The sequence below is a fragment of the Pseudonaja textilis genome, chromosome 9 (genome assembly GCF_049901715.1).
Source record: "Pseudonaja textilis isolate UNSWEBS1 chromosome 9, rPseTex1.2, whole genome shotgun sequence".
Taxonomy (NCBI): domain Eukaryota; kingdom Metazoa; phylum Chordata; class Lepidosauria; order Squamata; family Elapidae; genus Pseudonaja; species Pseudonaja textilis.
In genome coordinates, this window is record NC_141998.1 from 25,424,963 (window position 1) to 25,444,720 (window position 19,758).

The 19,758-nt window shown below is 49.3% G+C and overlaps 2 protein-coding genes across 4 annotated transcripts; both read right to left on the reverse strand.

The window, feature by feature from the left end:
* Positions 1-460: 460 nt before the first annotated feature.
* Positions 461-15,358, reverse strand: ALG9 (ALG9 alpha-1,2-mannosyltransferase). 3 transcript variants are annotated; one of them, XM_087939211.1, is made up of 15 exons: positions 15,303-15,358; positions 13,125-13,263; positions 12,333-12,479; positions 11,699-11,769; positions 10,739-10,827; positions 10,023-10,158; positions 9,207-9,294; positions 8,896-9,001; positions 7,941-8,063; positions 7,404-7,558; positions 6,916-7,045; positions 5,719-5,866; positions 5,211-5,340; positions 4,254-4,384; positions 461-1,557 (listed from the first exon to the last, which is right to left on the reverse strand). In XM_087939211.1, exons 3-15 carry the CDS (start codon positions 12,465-12,467, stop codon positions 1,434-1,436), a joined length of 1,566 nt encoding a protein of 521 aa, XP_087795337.1. In that variant the 5' UTR covers positions 12,468-12,479; positions 13,125-13,263; positions 15,303-15,358; the 3' UTR covers positions 461-1,433. The 3 variants fall into 3 exon arrangements, with proteins under 3 accessions (XP_087795337.1, XP_026564780.2, XP_087795336.1); XM_026708995.2 differs by lacking the exon at positions 15,303-15,358 and adding an exon at positions 14,518-14,736 and having other exon boundaries at positions 12,333-12,467; XM_087939210.1 differs by lacking the exon at positions 15,303-15,358 and adding an exon at positions 14,518-14,721.
* On the reverse strand, positions 15,299-19,611 carry FDXACB1 (ferredoxin-fold anticodon binding domain containing 1). The gene is made up of 5 exons (XM_087939212.1): positions 18,773-19,611; positions 18,500-18,656; positions 17,397-17,600; positions 16,721-16,879; positions 15,299-16,415 (listed from the first exon to the last, which is right to left on the reverse strand). The coding sequence occupies exons 1-5, from the start codon at positions 18,948-18,950 to the stop codon at positions 15,299-15,301; spliced, it is 1,815 nt and encodes a 604-aa protein (XP_087795338.1). The 5' UTR covers positions 18,951-19,611.
* Positions 19,612-19,758: the final 147 nt, after the last annotated feature.

A 19,758-nucleotide genomic window follows, 5' to 3' on the forward strand; every position in this document is an offset into this window, starting at 1 on the left:
GGCCATGTTAATAATTGCAATGTGATAACAAGGACTCAGGTCTCCAGGTGTTCCTTGGGGGGAAGGTGGCATCCTGACCCTTCAGGCTGCCTATCTCTGCACCCAGAGGAACTTATTTGCAAGTCTTAACTCTTTTTTTGGCAGATGTGTAACTCTTTCCCCTTCTTGGGGGGGGGAGGGGCCATTCACTTCTATTTCTTTTTATTTCTACTGCTTAGACCTCCAAGTTTCCATCCTGCAAACAGCCCTTTCGTTTTCCCACGGTGAAACAACCTGTTCCATTTCTTCCACAATGCCAACTGGTTTTGGGTTTGTTTGTTTTTTGGCCTGCTGTAGGATCCGCACAAAACTCCACCAGGATGGATGTGTTAAATGGGAAGTGGGGGGACACACTAAGGCACCCCAGTCTTGCTTTCCTCCATGGGGATGGTGGTGGAAGGCCACACGGGGGACAGGAAAAGCCAGTTTTCTTTTTAATCAACACTGAAGTTTACAGACCCCGTACCGGGTGGGATGGAATGAAACGGGATTTCACAGCCAACAGTGGGGGGTGGTGAAGAAAGCGGAACAGCCAGCATTGGATGCCCACTCCCCAGATCCACAAACACAACCCGGCCAGATGTTTTCTTGACCAACCTGGCGAAGAGTCCAAAGGAAAATCCTTTTTAAAAAAGGTGGGGGTTTTTGTGGCGGGGGAAGAGCGGGGAAGAAAAGACGTCGGTGCTTTTGAAAACCAAAATGCACAATTTTTGGAAAGGGCAAATTATTTTGGCTCAGGCTGAGAACAAAGACCCTGTGTGTGTCTCTCTCTCTCACACACACACACACACAAAATGGAAGATGCATCCGGAGCTTTGTTCTTTCTCTTGCAGACCTTTAGCGGTGACCTGGCGAGGCGTCCGATGGAGGCGTTTGCTCTGGGTGGGGTGGGAGTGGGGCAAATAGATAGGCAGGGGGTGGGGAGGGTTGTGGGGTGTTTGGAAATGACCCCAGGCCCCCACAGCAGCCCTGCCCAGCCCAGCTCTGCTCTGCAGCCAGGAGTCCAGTTCTGCTCTTTTGGCTTCCTTAACCAGCATTAAAAATACCTGGTAAAATGTTTTCCCCCCTCTGTGTGTGTGTGTGTGTGTGTGTGTGTGTGTGTGTGTGTGTGTGTTTGTGAAAAGGAACCATTGGATCTTGTCGACAAAATGGGAAACCGTCACCAAGAGAGCAAGTTTTTCTTTCTTTCTTTCTTTCTTTCTTTCTTTCTTTCTTTCTTTCTTTCTTTCTTTCTTTCTTTCTTTCTTTTTCTTTTCTTTTCTTTTCTTTTCTTTTCTTTTCTTTTCTTTTCTTTTCTTTTCTTTTCTTGCTCTCCTAGGCCGGAACTCACAAGACTGGGGAGAGGATCCCAAAATCCGAAGAGGAGGCTGGGAGTGTCTCTTCTTCAACCCTTTCTAGGCTCCCGATTTCTTCCGTCCGAGTTTCGCCCGCCGAGGCTTCAAGATGGTGTAGTTCATGTAGTTTGTGTGCCGGTCGGAGAGGAAAGGAACGTAGAAAGCCCGGAACAACCTTGAGGATCTAAGAAGACGAAGAGAAGGTTTTGGATCGGGGGTGGGGTGGAGTCCCTTCCTTCAGGCAGCCGGGAGGGTCCTCCATCTTTGGCAGCTTGAAGTCTTGTGGACTTCAACTCCCAGAATTCCCCGCTCCTGGGGAATTCTGGGAGTTGAAGCCGGCAAGCCTTAAAGGGACAGGGACAGTTGATGCAAGGATGGTTTAGTGTTGACAGGGAAGCCGGATTTCAAGTGGGCTTGAGGTGAAGGAGGGCTGCTGACCTGCTGCCTTGGAAGCACTGGGGGTGGGTGGGAATTGGACGTGGGTGGAGGGCGGGGGAGGGCAGCTGGACCCCAGCTGGGACCCTCCCAGGCCTTCCTGATGCATTTCTCGGAGCCCAGCGAGAGCTGCCTTTGTGGCTCTCTTTGTGACGCCAGCCGGAGACTCTCGGCTGTCCCAGAAGCAGGAATCCGGCACAGGTGGAGGGATCCGGTCTCCCCCCCACCCCCGGAGGAGCTGAGCAGCCCTTGCAAGGAGGATGAAGGGCCCCCCTGAGGAGCTGCAGGGGAGTGGGGAGGGCATTCCCTCTTTCTGCATACTCCTCCGACCCCTTCCCTCCCTCCCTCCGTGTGTATTTCTCTCTTTCCCTTTCCTCTCCTCCCCTTCCTTCATCTCATTCTTCTTCCTTCTTTCTCTCATCTCCCTTTCTCTCTTCCTTTCCTCCCTCTCCTTCCTCCTCCTTTCTTCCTTCCCTCTTCCTTCCTCTCCTCCCTCCTTTCCTTTCCTCCTTTTTCCTCCTCCTCCTTTCTTCCTTCCCTCCATTCTTTTCACTTCTTCCTGCCTCTCCCCCTCCTTTCCTTCTCTCCTTTTTTCCTTCCCTCTTCCTTTCCCTTCTTCCTTCCTCTCCTCCCTCCTTTCCTTTCCTCCTTTTTCCTCTCTCTTCCTTCCTTCCTTCCATTTTTTTCTCTTCTTCCTGCCTCTCCCCCTCATTTCCTTCTCTTCCTTCCTTCCTCTCTCCATCCTTTCCTTTCCTTTTTCCTCCTCCTTCCTTCCTTCCCTCTTTTCATGTCCCTCCTTCCTCCCTCCCCCACTCCTCCTTTCCTTCCCTCCCTTCTCCATTCCTTTCCTTTCCTCTCCTCTCTTCCCATCCTCCCTCCCCTCTCTTTTTCCTTCCTTCCTTCCTTTCAATGGGGCTGCAAAGCACCAGCTGAGAAATGCCACCGGCCCCGGTGAACCAAGGACAGAAGACTGAACTGCCTTACGACAGATTTCCCTGGGGAAGAGGGGGGAAAGATTTGACCGTCTGTTCCCAACCTCCCTCCCGCTGCTCTCTCTCCCCAGGGGAATTCTCACCCTGCCTCTTCCCTTCTCCACCCCCTCACCCAGCAATTAGAGAGAGGGGTGGGAGGGGGAGGAAGGGGCTGCCAACCTCCGAGCCCCCCTCTCCTTCCTCTTAAGACTTCATTTTTCCCAGGACTCCTTTCACGGACAGACGGCACCCCCCTCTATTCCCTCCCCACCCACCCCCAGCAAGGGGAAAAAGGTGACCACAGATGGATGCAAATCCATAGATTCACTGGGTTAGGAGGGACCTTGGAGGTCTTCTAGTCCAACCCCTGACCTAGATGAGAAGGGATGGGATGGGGCGAACTCAGGGGTGACTGGGTTGCTACGGGTTCACACGGGTTCGGTTGATTCTCCAGCTAAGAATCTGTGCAGTTCGGCGAACCCGTAAATCTGGGGTCCCCAAACTTGGCAACCTTAAGACGGGTGGACTTCAAGTCCCAGAATTCTCCAGCCAGCTACGAAGTCCACAAGTCTTCAAGTGGCGACCTCTGCATTGGTGGACCTTCATAATCTAAACCAGGTTCGTCACCGTGGCATCAAATCCCACTGCGTGGATTATTTCATCCGCCCAATCAAACCCTGAACTTTGTCCATTTTAGATTGTTTCTACTGTTTAAGTCTTGTTTCTGAAGAGACCAATATTGCAAGTTGGGCAATTGGGTTTCGGGATCCGAGGTAAACATCCTTAAACCCGCATTTCAATGGAATTTTTATGGCCCTTTGGTCAATTGATTTCACCAGACCAAACTCTAAATATAAACTGATCTGGAATTCTGGCGGAGGAATTCTGGGAGTTGAAGTCCACGGGTCTTAAAAGTTGCGGGGTTTGGAGACCTCTGCCGTAAATCCCACCCCGGGCTGGCCCTGTCCGCACCTCCCCTCCCTGAGGTCCCCACGCAGCCCATTTCGGATGCCAGGTAAGTGCAGCGCCCGCATGGAGGCAGGAAATAGGCCGTGTTGTAAGGCCTCCGGAGCCCAGGGAAGGCTGTTTTCCCCCTCTCGGAGTCTCGAGAAAGGCCTCCGGAGTCTGGGGAGGGCTGTGGTTCAGGAGGCCAACTAGGCCCTGCCCACCATGGCCACGCCCACCAGAGAACCGGTTGCTGAATTTTTTGTAGCCCACCCCTGGGCGAACGCAATCACCCCACTCCAACCCCGAATCTCATTTGGCAAAGGGGTGGGGTGTGTAGAAAGCCTGGCATGCTGATGACCCACAGAGCTAGATCTCTAGCTGGGAGACCCAACCCTTCTTGGCTGCAAGATGGCAGCTGGTCTGACGTGACACCCACCCCATCGCCCAAGCTGGCGTCCGAGGTGCGTTTCCACCCACCAGGAGCCCGAGGGTTTCCCGGGCCAGCCTGGCCCTCGTGCCCTCTCACCTTAAGCTATCCAGGAAAGGCTTGTAAGCGATCGTGATCCACTCCTCCTTGTTAGCCGCGTACCTGGGCTCCCGGGGAGCTTCGTCGGGGCTGTCCAGATCCACCAGGTAGTGGCATTTGGAGAGGTCGAACTGCGGGAGGAAAGAGCCTCGGTGAGGGAGGGGTCTCTTTGGCTTCAGGAAGGCTGCTGGGCAGGGGGAGGGGGCTGCTGCTCTGAGCAAAGCTGCCCGAGCAGCAGGAAGAGGGCAGCTGGTCCCAGCCCTGCCAGAGGAACTCCTTCGGGCAAGACTGGTTTTCTTGCAGACGTTTCATGACCCAACTAGGTAACTTCATCAGCGCTGGAATGAATTAAACTGAAGAAGCTTCTTGAACTGACTGAACTGAACTAAATCCTTTATTGGCAAACAACAAAAAAAGGATTTATTAGGAGTGACCATGTCAGCATTACCTGGGTGCCGTCGACACTAAGACACATCCTTCATTTCTCCCTTAACCCTGGTCTTTCCCCCACTCCCTGGATGTATATTCTCCAATGGGACATATCCATAGCTCCCCAGTAATAATCTTGCGTGCCAACAGCTTCGGCTGCCTAGCAATTATCTGAAGCATTTAAGGAATGCACTGCTTTCTCCACTCCCTTTCTGCTGGCAACTGAAAAGACCAAAGAAGAGGGAGCCCCTTTTCGCTGGCAGGACGCTCAAGCCATCACAAAGCGCCCCCGACATGAGTGACGTCGAGCTGGCCACGCCCACCCGGGCCACATCCACCCCGGCCCACCGAGGTCAAACACAACGCCAATACGGCCCTCACTGAAATTGAGTTCGATACCCCTGCCCTAAGCCTACCGAGAGGGACAGAGCCCAGCAGTCAAACTGGCAAGACGTGGGCCCGCTTTTGCAGAGGGCAAGGTGCTACGCGAGAGACCGGCCCGGACGAATAGAAGACGGCTCCACTTACATATCTGGAAGGTTCTTCTTGGTTCTGATCATTCATGTTGGTGGGCACAAGGCGGGTGGCGCCCGGGCCTTTGGCAAACCGTTTGGGCAACTGGCCCCGGAATTCGGAGGCAATGAACTCGAGCTGCCAGCTGCGGGAAGGAAAGGGGGCATAGACGGTTTTATTAAGGGTGTTCCTGGGCTTTGAAGTGGGCAAGCACAAGATGGAGGCAGGCAGAGGGGTGGGGTGAGGGGTGGGGAAGGGCCGGCTGGCTGGTGGCAGGGGGGACCCTATTTGCCATGTGGGGCAAACGGGCAATGGAGCTGTGAGAAAGCAGCGAAGATGGGCACTTCTGCGTAAAATGCCAGTCTGGATTCTCTGCCCTTTTCTTCTTTCTCAGAAATGCAGCTCTGTCTTTCTACGGCTTCCTGCCTCCCTTGGCTTCGTGGCCCAGGCAGGGTCCCCTTTGTGCTGGCATGAGGGGTGCCCCCAGGCAGTCATCCAACTTCACTTTGGACCGGGAACTTACTTCTCCGGGAGGACGAAACTGCTGGGAAACCGATACCACTCCTTCCCGACACAGATGTGGACCGTCCTGCCTTCGGGCAAGGTGTGAATTGTGGGGTCAGTGGCAATTCTGTGGAACTCTGGGTACAGGTCTAGAGGCCCGTGGTAACCTAGGCAGCAAACGTAGCATTTGGGGGGGGAAAAAGAGGAGAAAAGTTGGCCACGGCTACTGAAAACCCCCTTAAAAATTAGCCGGTGTCCCCTTCAAATGCTTCTCCAACCAGATATGTTGAGGCAGAAAGTCCCAGAATTCCCCAAAGGCTCAAGGTTGGCTGAGGTGTCCAGGGAAGATACCGTCGCAACATCTGGGGAAGATCAGGCTGTGTGTCCGAACTCTTTTTTCACCTTTTAAGACAGGCAAGATTTCAACTCCCAGAATTCCCCAGCCAGAAGGCTGAAGCCATTGCTCAAGCTTGTTGCTTAGGGGATTCTGGGAGTTGAAGTCCACAAACTTCAGGTGATCAAGGCTGAAAGACACTTATCGAAGACCCCCCCTACACACACCCCTCCAAATTATGGACTCAACGTAGCTTAGAACTTTTCGGGGAGTCAGGATAGGCCTCTCTCCCTGCCCCCCAAAACCTATAGGGAATCAAGACTTAGAAAGCCATCTTAGACAAAGTCCTAGTCAATCATCATTGCTGAATGATGATTCCTAACCCCTCCCCCAAGAAGCTTGATTGTAATCTAGTGGATCGCTGCAGGAGTAAGGGTGGGGGTTGGGGAAGAGGAACCGATCCCTGCAGAAGAGCTACTGGTTAACTGCTCTGCGGGGTCAGAGAAGAATGGAAACCCAAGAATGGGACAACTTGCTTCAGCCAACTTGCTGGGTATAATTCACCATGGCCAACTCGCCATGGCCAAGTCAACATGACCAACTCACCATGGCCAACTCGCCATGGCCAACTCAACAAGACCAACTCAACAAGGCCAACTCCCTATGGGAAAACTCACTGCAGAACAATTTTAACTATTCTATTTCATGATTTGCAATAAATAAAAATTATTTTAATTTTTTGCCGTTCCCATTTCATTCTGCCCCTCCTTTTGCATCCTTTCTTTAATGAGTCTATTCCGCCAATCTCTTTGATATTAGTGTAACTGGCCGTGGCGAATGGTCGTTGACCCCAGGATGCCTCCTCGCCTTGCCTAAACCCACCTCTGAATAAAGCCACCGAGCGGGAGAAGGAGAGCAGGCCGAAGACCAGGACGGTGCCCAGCGCCAGCCAGTTGGAAGAGACGGTGTAATGCTCCAGACGGTACCGTTGGAAGACAAAGTGATAACATTTCTGGAGGGGGATGAGGGGGAAGAGAAAAACATGAGCGCTGGGGAATTCTGGGAGCTGAAGTCCATAAGTCTTAAAGTTGCCAAGTTAGGAGACCCTTGCTCAAAAGTAAGGCCGGGGTTGGCCTTCAAATAATTTAACAACCGGTTCTTTGCCCAACTGCTGAGCGGGCGTGGCCTAGTCAGCCTCCTGCATCACCCTGTTCGCCAAACTGGCCATAAAATTAACAACCGGTTCGCCTGAACCGGTGCAAACCGGTATAGCAGTCCACCCCTGAGAAAGATCCACCGGGAGAACCCCGCCCTGCCCATCCCTCCTCTCTTGCCCCTTGCCCCACATTGCTCCTGCCCCCAAAACGCACCTGGAGGGCCGAGAGCCCCACTGCTCCGCAGAGACAAATCAGGGGGTAGACGGGGTACAGAAACCTCTCCTCTTTGTGGGGCTGGCTGAAGAAGATCAGGAACCAGATGTACATGGGAGAAAGCGTCAGCCAGTACGGGCGGCCCAGGTTTTGGACTGGAAGAAGGGACAGTGGCAGATCAGTAGCGGAAGGAAAGAGCAACCTGGGTTGTTGTTCTTGTTTTGGGCAGAGTTGTAAAATGTCAGTGTGTGTCGTCTTAATGCTTTGGTTGTTTTTTTTTAATTTGTCTTTTTATAAGCTGTAAGCCGGACGGGGTTGCCTTATAAAAAATTGGATGAAATAAATAATAAGAAGAAATAAATGGAGCAGGAGGGTTCTTGGAGTGGATGGGACAGCCTTTTTTCCTGAACCAGGACGTTGAAGAAGGTCTTCTGCGCTTGGGAGGCTTCGCTCTTTGGAGGCAGGGGAAGAGGGGCTGGCCGAGTCTGCCCAGGGACTCTTCCCCATAACCCAGGTGTTGAGGTCTAAGGGGCTCACCACGAAACTTCTGCAGGAGGGTCTCCATCAGGCAGGTCAAGGGCAAAGCCAGCAAGGCCAGGATGAAGGCCACGTTGAAGTTCAGGAAGCCGTTGATGAAGTAGAAGGACCAGGGCTCCGTGCCTGCAAGGAAGGAAAGGAGAAAGAGGTCAGGACCTCCCCGGAGGCTCTATCCCAGCCAGTGTTGTGGCCGCCAGTGGCCGGTGGAGCTGGCGGTAGATTCGGACAATGAGGAGGAACATGGGCCAATCCTGGAGTCTGGGGAAGGCTCTGTATCAGAGGCAGAGATGGGACCAGAGCCATCCAACAGTTATCAGCTGCCTTCAGAGTCAGAGATCAGTGGGGAAGTAGAACAGCTGGAGCCTATTCCTGATGTACACATGCGCAGAGCTGTCAGGAGAAGAGAACACTTAAGGAATAAGGGTCGACTTGGGAGTAAAGGCACAGGTGGACGGTGAATGGCCCCTCCCTTAGGGAATAAAGAGGAACGAAAGGGGAATGGGGTTTGCAGGAGACCATTAGTTCGTTTAATTAGTGTGAAGATTTGTTCGTGCCTCTCAGAGACTCCTTGCCAAGTATCTTCTTGTACAGCGTTGCGCTTGGAAGCTATCGGCCTGGCAGCTCTCCAAGCCTGATAAGGACTGTGGTTGTAATCCACCCTTGAAAGACTGTTTGCCTGACTTTGCTGGATGTGAATGAGAGGAATTCACATTAGCCTAAATAAAAGGGATTTTGTCGGGATGATAAGTCTGCTTTGTGATTTTGGGAAGCCCAAGTCAGAACAGCCAGGAGTCTGCATGTGTGTGATACGATCGCCTTTTGTAACCACAGATGACTTCCAACATGCAAAGTTTTATTTCTATGGGGAAATAAAATCCGGGGAGAGGGGAGGAAGACCGTGTGACCACCCCACCACCGCTCCAAAACGCTTCCTCCTGCCCGCAGGTAGACTCACCGTAAAGGTCTGGCCCGTGTGGGGTGAAGACGTTATACAAGATGATGTTCAGAGGGGCTACCACCAGCTTCCCATAGTGGTAGCTATCGATGGCCACCATGGGCACCTTCGTGGAGAAACAAGCCACCCTTCAGAGCTTGGTCCTGCACTCTGGACCACATCATGCCAGCGTTTGGATTCCCCAGTTTGGAAAATGCAGGGTGGAACGGCTACTTTGCTTAGCGGAGGAAGGGCTGTTGTCCTCAAGGGCGAAGGGTGATGTAGAAGCCCGCCAGAAGCAAGGGTTGCCACGCTGACCTTGGAAGACTCACCAGAAACACCAGTAGAGACACCAAGGACCATTGCAGGAAACTCTTCCACCGTCTCTTCAGGACCAGCAAGTCGAAGGCAATTGGGAGGCTGCCCAATGGAAGACCGAGGGATGTTATTAGTGAAGGTGTTTAGCTCAATGTAATATACCTGATACTCCAATCAAGGAATTACCAGCTCAGTCAAATAGTAACCAACAGCCTACTCAAGGAAGCACCAAGGGGATTCCCACCAACACTGACAGAGCCAGCTACTAGTACATCAATAGAGCAAACCCCACTGCCTTCTAGCACTGATGATGTTACCTAGTTGGGTCGTGAAACGTCTGCAAGAAAATAACCAAGCTCAGAGAACAGCAAGAACTCCACAATCCTCCAACTTATTCCTCCCCTCCTCCTCCTCCTCCTCCTCTCCACAAAGCCTCCTCCCTTCTACCACTGATGATGTTACCTAGTTGGGTCATGAAACGTCTGCAAGAAAACCAAACTCGGGGAACACCAAGGAGCCCACAATTCTCCTCCTCCTCTCTTTCTCCTCCTCCTCCTCCACTCTTGCACACCCTCTTCTTTTCTAGCACTGCTGATATCACCTACTTAGAAAAATGGCGTTTGGGAAGCATCCTCCAATCCCAGTTCCCAAATGACCCTCCGGACCCGAGTTTTTCAACCCTGGCAACTTTCAGATGGGTGGACTTTCATTTCCCAGAATTCCCCCACCTTAAAGTCGCCAAGGTTGAGAAACACGCCTCTGGATGCTACTGTTCATTTCCTCCTATCCTGAACACTTCCTGAACCTCCCTCTTTCTGACCCCCTCTTACCCCAGCGCTGCGCTGAACGGCCAACCCACAATGGCTCCGGCGGCCACACCCAGGACTGCCAAGGATGTTCGGTCCATGTACCAGCCTGTCATGGCTACGACGGTACAATACATGCAGAAGCTGCTGGGAAGGAAGGCTGCAGAGAAGAAAACGCAGAATGTCAGAGTGTCTGCAGCGTGACTACTATTGTGAGACCAACCAGGAGCAAAACACAGCTCACACAGAGCCTTTGTCTTTTTAACGGCAGTTTATATACAAGACAGCTATATATATATTCATATACATGATAGGCAAATACCCGGCAATCAATCAATCTTCTTTACTCTGCGTGAAGAACCACAATGGAGACAGAACACAAGGGGAGACAGATACACCCTCTCATGACCTATCTTATATAGACAGCTTCTTAAAGTGGTAAAAACCTTGTGGGACCCATCCTCAGTCTTAAAGCGGCAATAACCACGATGATTCCTCCTCATTGCATCAGCCTTGTAACAGCCGGTCAGCTCTTAAATCACTTAGAGACTACAGTGGTTTACTTAATGACGGTGGCAAACAAGCTGTAGAATTGGGTGCGGTCTTGTCATGCCTTGCTTAAGAACGGCGCTGCCTAACGATGAATTTTTCCAGTTAGGCGATCGTCAGTTGAAAACCGGATGTACTTAATCGAACCGCAAAATTGGTCCCCCCCGGCCCCGGGTCCTTTCTTAGCTTACCTGAGGCCGAGCAGAACATCCCGGTGCTAAGAATCAAGAAAGCCAGCATAAGCCTGCTCACATGAAGCCCAAACTTCTTGCACACTGCCCTGGGAGACAGAGGAGAGAAAATGGAGCCTGTTTTAGGGGGGCGCCAAGCATTTCAGGATGGCTCACCTCGCCGAGATCTCCCAGCCTTGGAAAAGGCAGGCCAGGTATTCTGCACCAGCAGCTTCCGTTGTAGCTCAGGGACAGGACAGGTGTGCTGCTTGGGGAAGGCTCCGGAGCGGAAGGGAAAAGGGAGTGGAAGCGAGCGAAGTACCCCAGTGATCTAAAACTGTGCTAAGCTAAAACTAAGGGGCTGCCACAGAGAGGAGGGGGTCGATCTGTTTGCCGAAGCCCCTGAAGGCAGGACAAGAAGCAACGGGCGCAAACTAACCGAGGAGAGAAGCAGCCTAGAACTAAGGAGGAATTTCTTGACGGTTACAACAATTCATCAGTGGGATGATTTGCCTGCAAAAGCGGTGAATACTCCAAAACTGGAAGTTTTTAAGAAGAGATTGGATAATGATTTGTCTGAAATGATATAGGGTTTCCTGCCTAAGCAGGGGGCTGGACTAGAAGATCTCCAAGGTCCCTTCCAACTCTGCTATTCTGTTAAATTAAAACTGCTTCTGAGGTTACTGGATTTCAGAACTACTCAGAACTAACTAACCTCAACCAGAACTTACTATCTTGAGCCTTTCACACCTCACTCCATTCCTAAGAGGTCTGTAAGGAGGCGTGCATAAGCGCACCAGCGTGCCTACCGTCTCTGTCCTACTGTCCCCATTTATTCATACTCATTTATTATGTCTATGCTTATCCCTGTTTATACTTACACGCTTACATGTTATGTTCATGTTTTCTCATACAAGCTTGACAAACTAAATGAATAAATAAAATAAACAAACAAACAAGAGGGTCCTGGCTGATACTCACTTATAAAAATAAAGCTCGCAAACGCAACTCAGGAAGGCCAAAAGGCAGCGCAGGAAGTAGAAGATGAGGACCTAGGAAGAACAGCTCCCGTTACAAAATTTCTACAGACAGACAGTGGTTGTGTTCACAGAAACTGCAGAACGATAAAGCTACCAGGTTGTTGTTGTTGTTGTTTTTCAGTGTGATCCAGTTTGCCATTCGGTATGTCCGTTAGATTGACTAAATTATATTTTGATTAGACCTGGGTTGAGTAGGTCAGGGTGCAGAACTGCAGGCCTTGGGAGCTGCCTCCCTTCCATTAGGAGAACTCCCCCGCCAGCCTGAGCGTGGGGGTGTTGCCAACAAAGTCACAACTTCCCCCCAAAAAACACAGAGCCCAGCACGACAACACACAATGTTAAAAAAGGGGGCAACAGCTCGACCTGCTGTCCAGGAACACAAAAGAAAGGAAGGAGCAACCTCAGAGAGAGGGGACTGAAGACACAGCGGGCTTAAGAAAGAAAAATTAAGGCACAGAGGTAGTGCTTGACTTACGACCGGTCACTTAGCAACCGTTCAAACTTACGATGGACATTGAAAAGGGAATTATGACCTGCATTTGGGGCAACTGATACGTGACTCCAGTTCGTGTTACCTTGTTTGTTCGGAGCACTCTAGCATGGAAGAGGGCCGGCAGAGCATGGAGCCACAGGTACGCATAGGAGCGAATGGCATAAACCGGAGAATATTCCCACGTCTGGAATCCTTTGCCATAAACGAGGTAGTGCATCTATAAAAGCAACTCACAACAACAAAGATGCCCAATGTTTTGCTTTCTACAATGTATAGGCATACAAGGAAAAATACTAAGCAGTCAGCCAGGACTTCTCAAAGTGTCTATAGAGAGTCTCAATCATCCCGGTCAGGGATCCCCAAACTTGGCAACTTTAAGACTTGTGGACTTCAACTCCCAGAATTCTCCAGCCAGCTATGCTAGCCCTTGAGTGGGGTGTTCTGTTGTGGCTTCAAGTGGCTTCTACTGTACTGCCTTCAAATGGCTTCTAATGTATAGCATGATGTTGCCATAATGGTAATGGCTTCACAATGGCTTCCTCTGGTAAGGAGGAAAATCCAACATTAGAAACTACGTTTGTTCCGGGTTGCTGAAATCAGGGCTTTTCCTGTCTAATACAGGATTAGGATTAAATAAATACCAGGGCTACGCCAAGTTATCGGCTAGTATATGAATAAAAAACTTGACTTATGGGAGACATTTGGTGCCCTGATGACTGCCCTAAGAAGCTAATCTCGACAGGATCTGCGACCTGGTTTCAAAGGGTTCAAGACCTTTAAATCCAGCAAGTGATTAAAAGAGGCTGATGAAACCTTCGCTCTCCTGCAAGCTAATAAGAGGTATTATTACCACAGGCAAGGAGGATTTACTCACAGGCTCCCAGTAGTTGAAGGTTTCATCGCAGTCAGAGATGTTACTCAGCAGAGCTGCACAGAACCTGGCTGAGATTAGACACTTGAAAGCCGTTGATCCTTCAGGAGCCCAGACGTGGCCTGCTTTGGTTCCTGAGGACCTGACAGAAAAGCAAAGTGGCTGTTATTAACCCTGTAAATTAAGGAAGACGGAAAGCAAGGAGTGAAATGATGGAGAGGAAGAAAACGGTGCTGCTTGGACAGCTATCCTGGCTTTCGGACACAACGGAGCATCCAGAAAGGCCGATGGGAGAGAATCTAGAGGGCCAAATTGGGGCATTAAAGGCGTATAAGGCCAATCATGGGATGAAAATGCTCCCTTGGACCCGAACCTCACTCATTCTTTGCTTCAATGCTACCGAGAGCTTATTTTAAATCACGGCTCTTCAAACTTGGCAATTTGTGGACTTCAACTCCCAGAATCTCCCAGCAGTATGAAACTTGGGATTTCTGGCTGGGGAATCCTGGGACTTGAAGTCCACAAGTCTTAAAAGGTGCCGAGTTTGGAGATCCCCTGTTTCAAATCAATCCAATACTACCTGCATCAAGGTTTAAAACTGGCTTGTTCTAAAAAAGACCAAACCCTCCCCGTGTAGAAGAACCTGGTTAAAGGGGTGTGTGTGTATGTATATGCGTATGTATGTATGTATGTATACATATACACACACACACACATATATATATATACACGTATGTATATGTATGTGTATGTATATATGTATGCATGTGTGAAAATATGTGTATGTATGTATATACGTATGTGTATATGTGTACCTATGTATGTATGTGTATATGCGCGTGTGTGTGTGTGTGTGTGTGTGTGTGTGTGTGTGTGAGAGAGAGAGAGAGAGAGAGAGAGACAGACAGACAGACAGACAGACAGATCAAAAGTATGAATTATGGATGGGAGAATTTTTAAGATACCTTTCCTCTTGTTGATGTCAGAGGCTGGGCACCTTAAGGCTTGCCATTGAATGGATTAGATTTGAATTAAAAGGAGGTGCAATTCCTTTTAATTTAATTTCAATCCCATTCCTTCTCTCCCTCCCACCCAAATATGGGGGTCCTCCTTTCTGCCAGTATCTCCCCTCCCCATTTACCACCCCCCGGCCAGCCCATAATACCCTCGCCCCATTAACAGTACACGAAATGACAACCCGCTCCCCTTTCAAAGCCTGGGTTCTCAGAAGCGGGTGGGGGGGCAGTAAACTACAACTCCCATCAACCCTCAGTACCTTCACCCTTCTAATGGAAGGCTGAAGACACTGAGGGGTAATGGGAGTTGTAGTCCAGCCCTCCCGGAGCGCCCGCTGGGGCAGAAACCAGGCCGTCCCTTCCCGGCTCTCGGCCCCTACTCGGCTTTGTTCTCCTCGGCGGCCGGCTGCGGCGCAGGACCCTCGTCTCGCTGCCGGGCAGGCGCCGCCGAATCCCCACCGCCCCATCGAGGCCGCTGCCGGGCCCCCTTGGCTGCCATGCCGAGTGTGGGCAGGCGGCCGGGCTCGTGGCGCTCAGCGCGGGGACGCGACGCCGGCCGCCGCCATCCTCGGTGTGGGCACGGCGCAGGCGCAATTGCTCCTCCCCCCTTTCCTACATTTTTGCCCGCGCTGCGCTTTGGTGCAGCGACGGGCGACGTGGAAAAGGCACGAAGTCCCATAGGCCGGGCAGCAGGGCCTAGTGGGAAGAGCACCAATGTCATTTGCGTGTCTCTCCGTCCCTAAATTGCCTTCTCCGGGATTGGTTTTCTGCATGGGCACCCAACCCCCCACACCCATTGCAATGGCAAAGGACAACAATAATGTTGTTTCTGCAAGTTATTGCTATTGCTGCTGTTATGGCTGCAAAAATGTTACTGCCTTTATTTTAATAAGTCAATAAATAAATCTGCCCGTCGGGGAAAAACTGATGCTTTTATTTTATTTAAATTCCAGCTTTTATTATTTTGGGTAAATAACTCAAGGTGGCAAATATATTTTCTTTGATGTACACTGAGAGCATTTGCACAAAGACAAATTCCTTGTGTGTCCAACCACACTTGGCCAATAAACTATTCTATTCTCTATATTCCACACACCTCCCTCCTTTCCGCTGCCACTTTGCCCGCACCACCGGCCCCGCCAAGTCCTCCTCCTGGTCCCCCTACCTAACCATCACCCGGAGGCAACGCTGCAGTTCTTCCCTCAGCTCCTTCTGCATGGCTGCCGCCTGGGGGCGACCGAGCGCTTTGTCACACGACTGGTAAGTGAGCCTGTAGCACAGGCTGGTGGCGGGCGCTGTGCCCAGCCGCTGAAAACGGTCAAGCAGCCGCACAGACGCAACCGTGTCCAAAGACACATGCCTGGCAATGGCGTGAAACTGGACTTCACAGAACATTTCTGCCTCTGGAAGCCAGAAGCTGATGTCGTGGACGTAGCTCGGTGGATGGAGGGAAAAGCTCTGGAAAAGGCCTAAGCGGCCCCCTGAAAACTGGCTGCCAAAACGCTCGTCCGGAGTCCAGAGCATCCGCCAGTCAGAAATGCCACACGCGCACATGGCCAGAAGATCGAGGTTCAAGGAGATGCAAGCCATGTTTTGGTGAACGCTCGGAGGTCGCCAGCGAACGATGCTTATTGTCCCGACACGAAATTCCTTGGGGCCAGAATCAAAGCCCTGGCAGCTCACTGTCACGGCGTGTTTTGGGTTGAGCAGAAACAGTTCTGGAGAAGATAGAAAGGTCTTCTGCTCACTGCTTTCGGGCTCCTGGTTCAGAAAGGTCAACTTAACGTCAGATGACGGGAGTAAAGAGTTTAATGTGCCCACGAGGATCTCCATCAGGAGCTGTGCATCTTCTCCACCTTCCTTAAGGGCACAGATAAAGAGGGCCTCGTGAAAAACAGGAGGCACCTGAACAGAAATTTTACATTTTTTAAAAGCCAGTCCGCTGAGGGCCAACAGACTCTGAGGAGAAAAGTCTCTCTGTTTTACAATAGAATGAAGAAAAACCAACAGGGAAGGCCGAAGGTAATATTGTCCTAAGGTCCAACTCAAATCTTGATCAGTTCCAGGGTCATTTTTAGAAGCCGCAGACTTAATTTCAGGGTGACTTTTGGCAACAGGAATCACCCAAAAGGCGTCTGAGGTAGGAGAAGAAGGGTCTTTGAATACCAAGGGAAATGAAGAATTCACCTTCTGAACTGCGAATGATCTGCTGAGGCCATCGATTAGTTTTTCGTTTATGGTTCTGACAGGATGCTCCGAATTAATACCTAAGAAGTTCCTAGTTCAGATCATGGAAATATTTGGAAAAAAGAAGTGTTAAACAAGGCAAGCCACTAATCTCAAGATGTCGTGCTTTCAAAAAAACAGCAAATTATTGATGGAGCAGTAAATGTAAAAGGGTGTTACGATTTTTTTAGCCTATTACTTAGTATGATTCGAGTTTCTCAGTCCAAAAGGCATCTGGATACCAGAGGAAATGTAGACCCCGCCCTTAAATGCTCCATTTAAGAGCCCGCTCATCAGCCACGTTGATTACATTATGCAGAGATCAGACTCAAAGGACCTGGAAATTCTGCTGCATACCTGTTTATCTTATCTAGGAGCATCTGTGGAATTTGGCAGGACACGAATTCGCCTCCCAACTTCACTTTGCAAATCAAAGGTTGAGAATACAGAAATGGCGCGCTCCTGGTGAATATGTGATTCACAGCGCCTTCGATGCAGAAAGATTTATCCTGATTCCTAGGAAGAAAGCAAATGAATGAGTGCTTTTCATCTGTACAGTTGGCTGAACCAACTGAAAGCAGAACAATGGAATCCAAAATCCGGAAGGTAAATATTAGGCTGACTGAAACACCAGGCGAGATTCATGTTGAAAGGTATCAACAGAAGAACAATCCTCGTGAGACAAAGGAGCTGTAGTCCAACATAAGCAGAAAGAATTCAGTTAACAAAGGTTGTATAGGTCTGATTATTCCCAAAATTTATACAGAGTTTTATTAGAAATTTAATCTGTTCCTTCAATAAATTTGCCCCCACAAAGGCCTGAGAACCAACAGTCATATTTTTTTTCTGCTAGAGGTAATAGAAATTTAAATATGGGACGTATTAGTTTTATAAGAAATAAATTGTGTATGTGCAGTTCTCACCCACAGAATTTGCATGATGTTTCCCAAAAGAGACAGGAGCATTTGGTAAGAAGGCGCTTTCTTGGGCAACATCCAAGATGGCACCTGGCATACGATCGACCGCAGCTTACCTGTAGCCTGTACATTTATATCCACCGACATCTCTGATATCAAATGGCTCGATGCCACTCAAGATAAATCCTGCTTCTGCTGCCATCTCCACAACTTGCCAGCTGTTGTGCCACTCGCGCACCGGCTGGTCTGCAGGGGTGCCCCCTTGTCCTTTGCAAAGTGCCACGCGGACGTCTCCTTTCTCTGCCAGAACATCTGCACAGCTGGGACAAAGAAAAAAGAGGGGTACCATTGCCACACAGCCAATGTAGCAAGCTGTCTTTCTCAGTTTTCTTTTCTTTGTTTTAAGAAAAAGGAAAAACAGCTCTGTAAGGTCCAGACTCTCCCCTCTTCAGATGGTAAGAACGAACTTTTGAAAACTGGGTATTTCAAAAGGAATTCTTTATTGAAGACGGAAGAAAGCAAGTCAACATTCAAAGCAGGGTCTGATATCCTTCTGTGCATGCAGCTCAGACAAAGGGAGTTAGAACCCCTCCCCTTAGTCCGATGTGGATTTCGCCAATACGCAGAAGCAAACACGTTATTTTCCCCTCGTCTCTGAGAACGTAGCTAAGAAGAGATTCCCAGGAAGTTGGAATTGGAATTTATCTGGTCCCTTCTCCTCTTGCCATCTCTCTGAGGGGTGAGAAGTTTCCAGCCATCTGGGACGCCAGGCAATGGTTGACCTTGTGTAAAGGTCATACAGATTCAGTACAAGAGTTAGGATATTCATATTACATCAAAAAGAACTACTTGTATCAACCCTCCCTCCCCTTGTTCTTCCACTGAAGAATGACAGATACATGGATCTGACAAGCTCCAAAGGAGTCTTTTCAGCAGACTTCTGAAACATTGTTTTGCATAAAAATCTTTGTTGTTGGAGGAGCATGCAGGGATAGCAAGACCAAGAACCAAAGCCATAGAAATCCTCAATTATATTTCCTCTGCCCATACCATGTTCTATCCAGCAGCAATTTGCCCAAAGCTCTTAAGAGTAACAAAGATATTCCTGCTTGATTGATAAGTTCAAAAGGTAGCTCTATCTTCTTGGCATTTATATTTTGAGGCTTGTAATGCAAAATATAATGGTCTGGAAACAGTACGCAGCCTTGCTTTGTCTCACCTGCAGAAAAACTTGGCAAGAAGCTCCCTGTTCTTTTTTATTCCAGCCTTTTTTCCACAGTGAGGGAAATTGAAATAAATACGGTCAAAATTCCTCATAGCTGGCAAGAAGTATTCCTTCAGTTTTGTGCAGTTGACAGAAAAGTAGACTTCAGCACCTGGATTATTAAAAGAATAATAACGCACGGTGTAACAGTTGATTTTTCCCCCCAGGTAAACAAAATATAAGGACAACAAAAATGCAACAATACCGCTTGCCTCACACCTCACTTACCTTTGTCTCTCAGAAACTGTACATTAGATTTGGTGAAAGCTTGTTCAGATATAGACTCTTCACTACCGTAGCAGGTAGCAATAATATGAGTGTCACAGCCTCTTTCTTTGTACAGATGGACTGAGAAGGAAAAGTTTCCTTCTCCAACCAGGAGGAGACGTGCTTGTTGATGCTGCATGGAGGAAAATGGTCACCGTCAAAAGCCAGAGTTTGGGTTGTAGAAGACTTTAGGGGATTCTGCTCCTTTAGTCTCTGGCTCCTGAGGCAATCGGCTGGATCATTTTTGGAATATAAAATGAGGAGATGCAAGCTTCCAAATTCACTAGAGACTTTGTTCTATAGCAGAGAAGCAACCAAGCATCGCTCTGCGCCAGCCAGTATGGCTCATAGCAAGCAAACTGGGGAGCTGTGCCCCAAAACTTGCAGGAAGCACTTCAGGGTTCCTGCTGGATTAGAGAAAGATCCTGGTTCTCTGCAGAGACGACCTCCAAGGATGGTGCAGGAGTGAAACCAAGGAGGTGAACTGTCCCAGTCTAGGCTGCTTTTGCACAAGAAGCAATAGGTGGCAGCCAATCAAAGAGAAATCCAACCTGGAATTAAGCAGGGATTTCCTGAGAGCAAGAACAATTCGTCGAGGGAACAGCTTGCCTCCCAGAGTTGTGGTTGCTCCATGGCTGGAGGTTTTCAAGAGAAAAAAACTGGACAATTATTTATCCAGGATACGAGGTGGGGGAGGAGCGAAAATGGGCGGACTAGATGACCTCCAAGGTTCGTTCCAGCCCCATCAACCTACCATTTAATTCCACTGCTTTCTTTCAAATCACACCCTGGAGGTGGTATATTATTGTAATATATTATATTAATATATTATATAGTAGTATATTATGTTATATATTATATATTATTGTAATATATTGTAATATTATATTAATATATTATATTATTGTAATATATATTACATTAATATTCTTATCACTATTATATTC

Excerpts from the sequence above, each read along its gene's own strand:
- ALG9 (XM_026708995.2), bottom strand. The coding sequence starts at position 14,636 with ATGGCAGCCAAGGGGGCCCGGCAGCGGCCTCGATGGGGCGGTGGGGAT. Across the intron at positions 10,828-11,698 it reads TGCGAGCTTTATTTTTATAA|GGCAGTGTGCAAGAAGTTTG; the intron begins GTGAGTATCAGC and ends TCTGTCTCCCAG. Across the intron at positions 7,559-7,940 it reads CCTCCTGCAGAAGTTTCGTG|TCCAAAACCTGGGCCGCCCG; the intron begins GTGAGCCCCTTA and ends CCCTTCTTCCAG.
- FDXACB1 (XM_087939212.1), bottom strand. The coding sequence starts at position 18,950 with ATGCAGCATCAACAAGCACGTCTCCTCCTGGTTGGAGAAGGAAACTTT. Across the intron at positions 16,880-17,396 it reads TATAAATGTACAGGCTACAG|GAATCAGGATAAATCTTTCT; the intron begins GTAAGCTGCGGT and ends CTTTCTTCCTAG. Across the intron at positions 16,416-16,720 it reads CTCCTAGATAAGATAAACAG|GAACTTCTTAGGTATTAATT; the intron begins GTATGCAGCAGA and ends GATCTGAACTAG.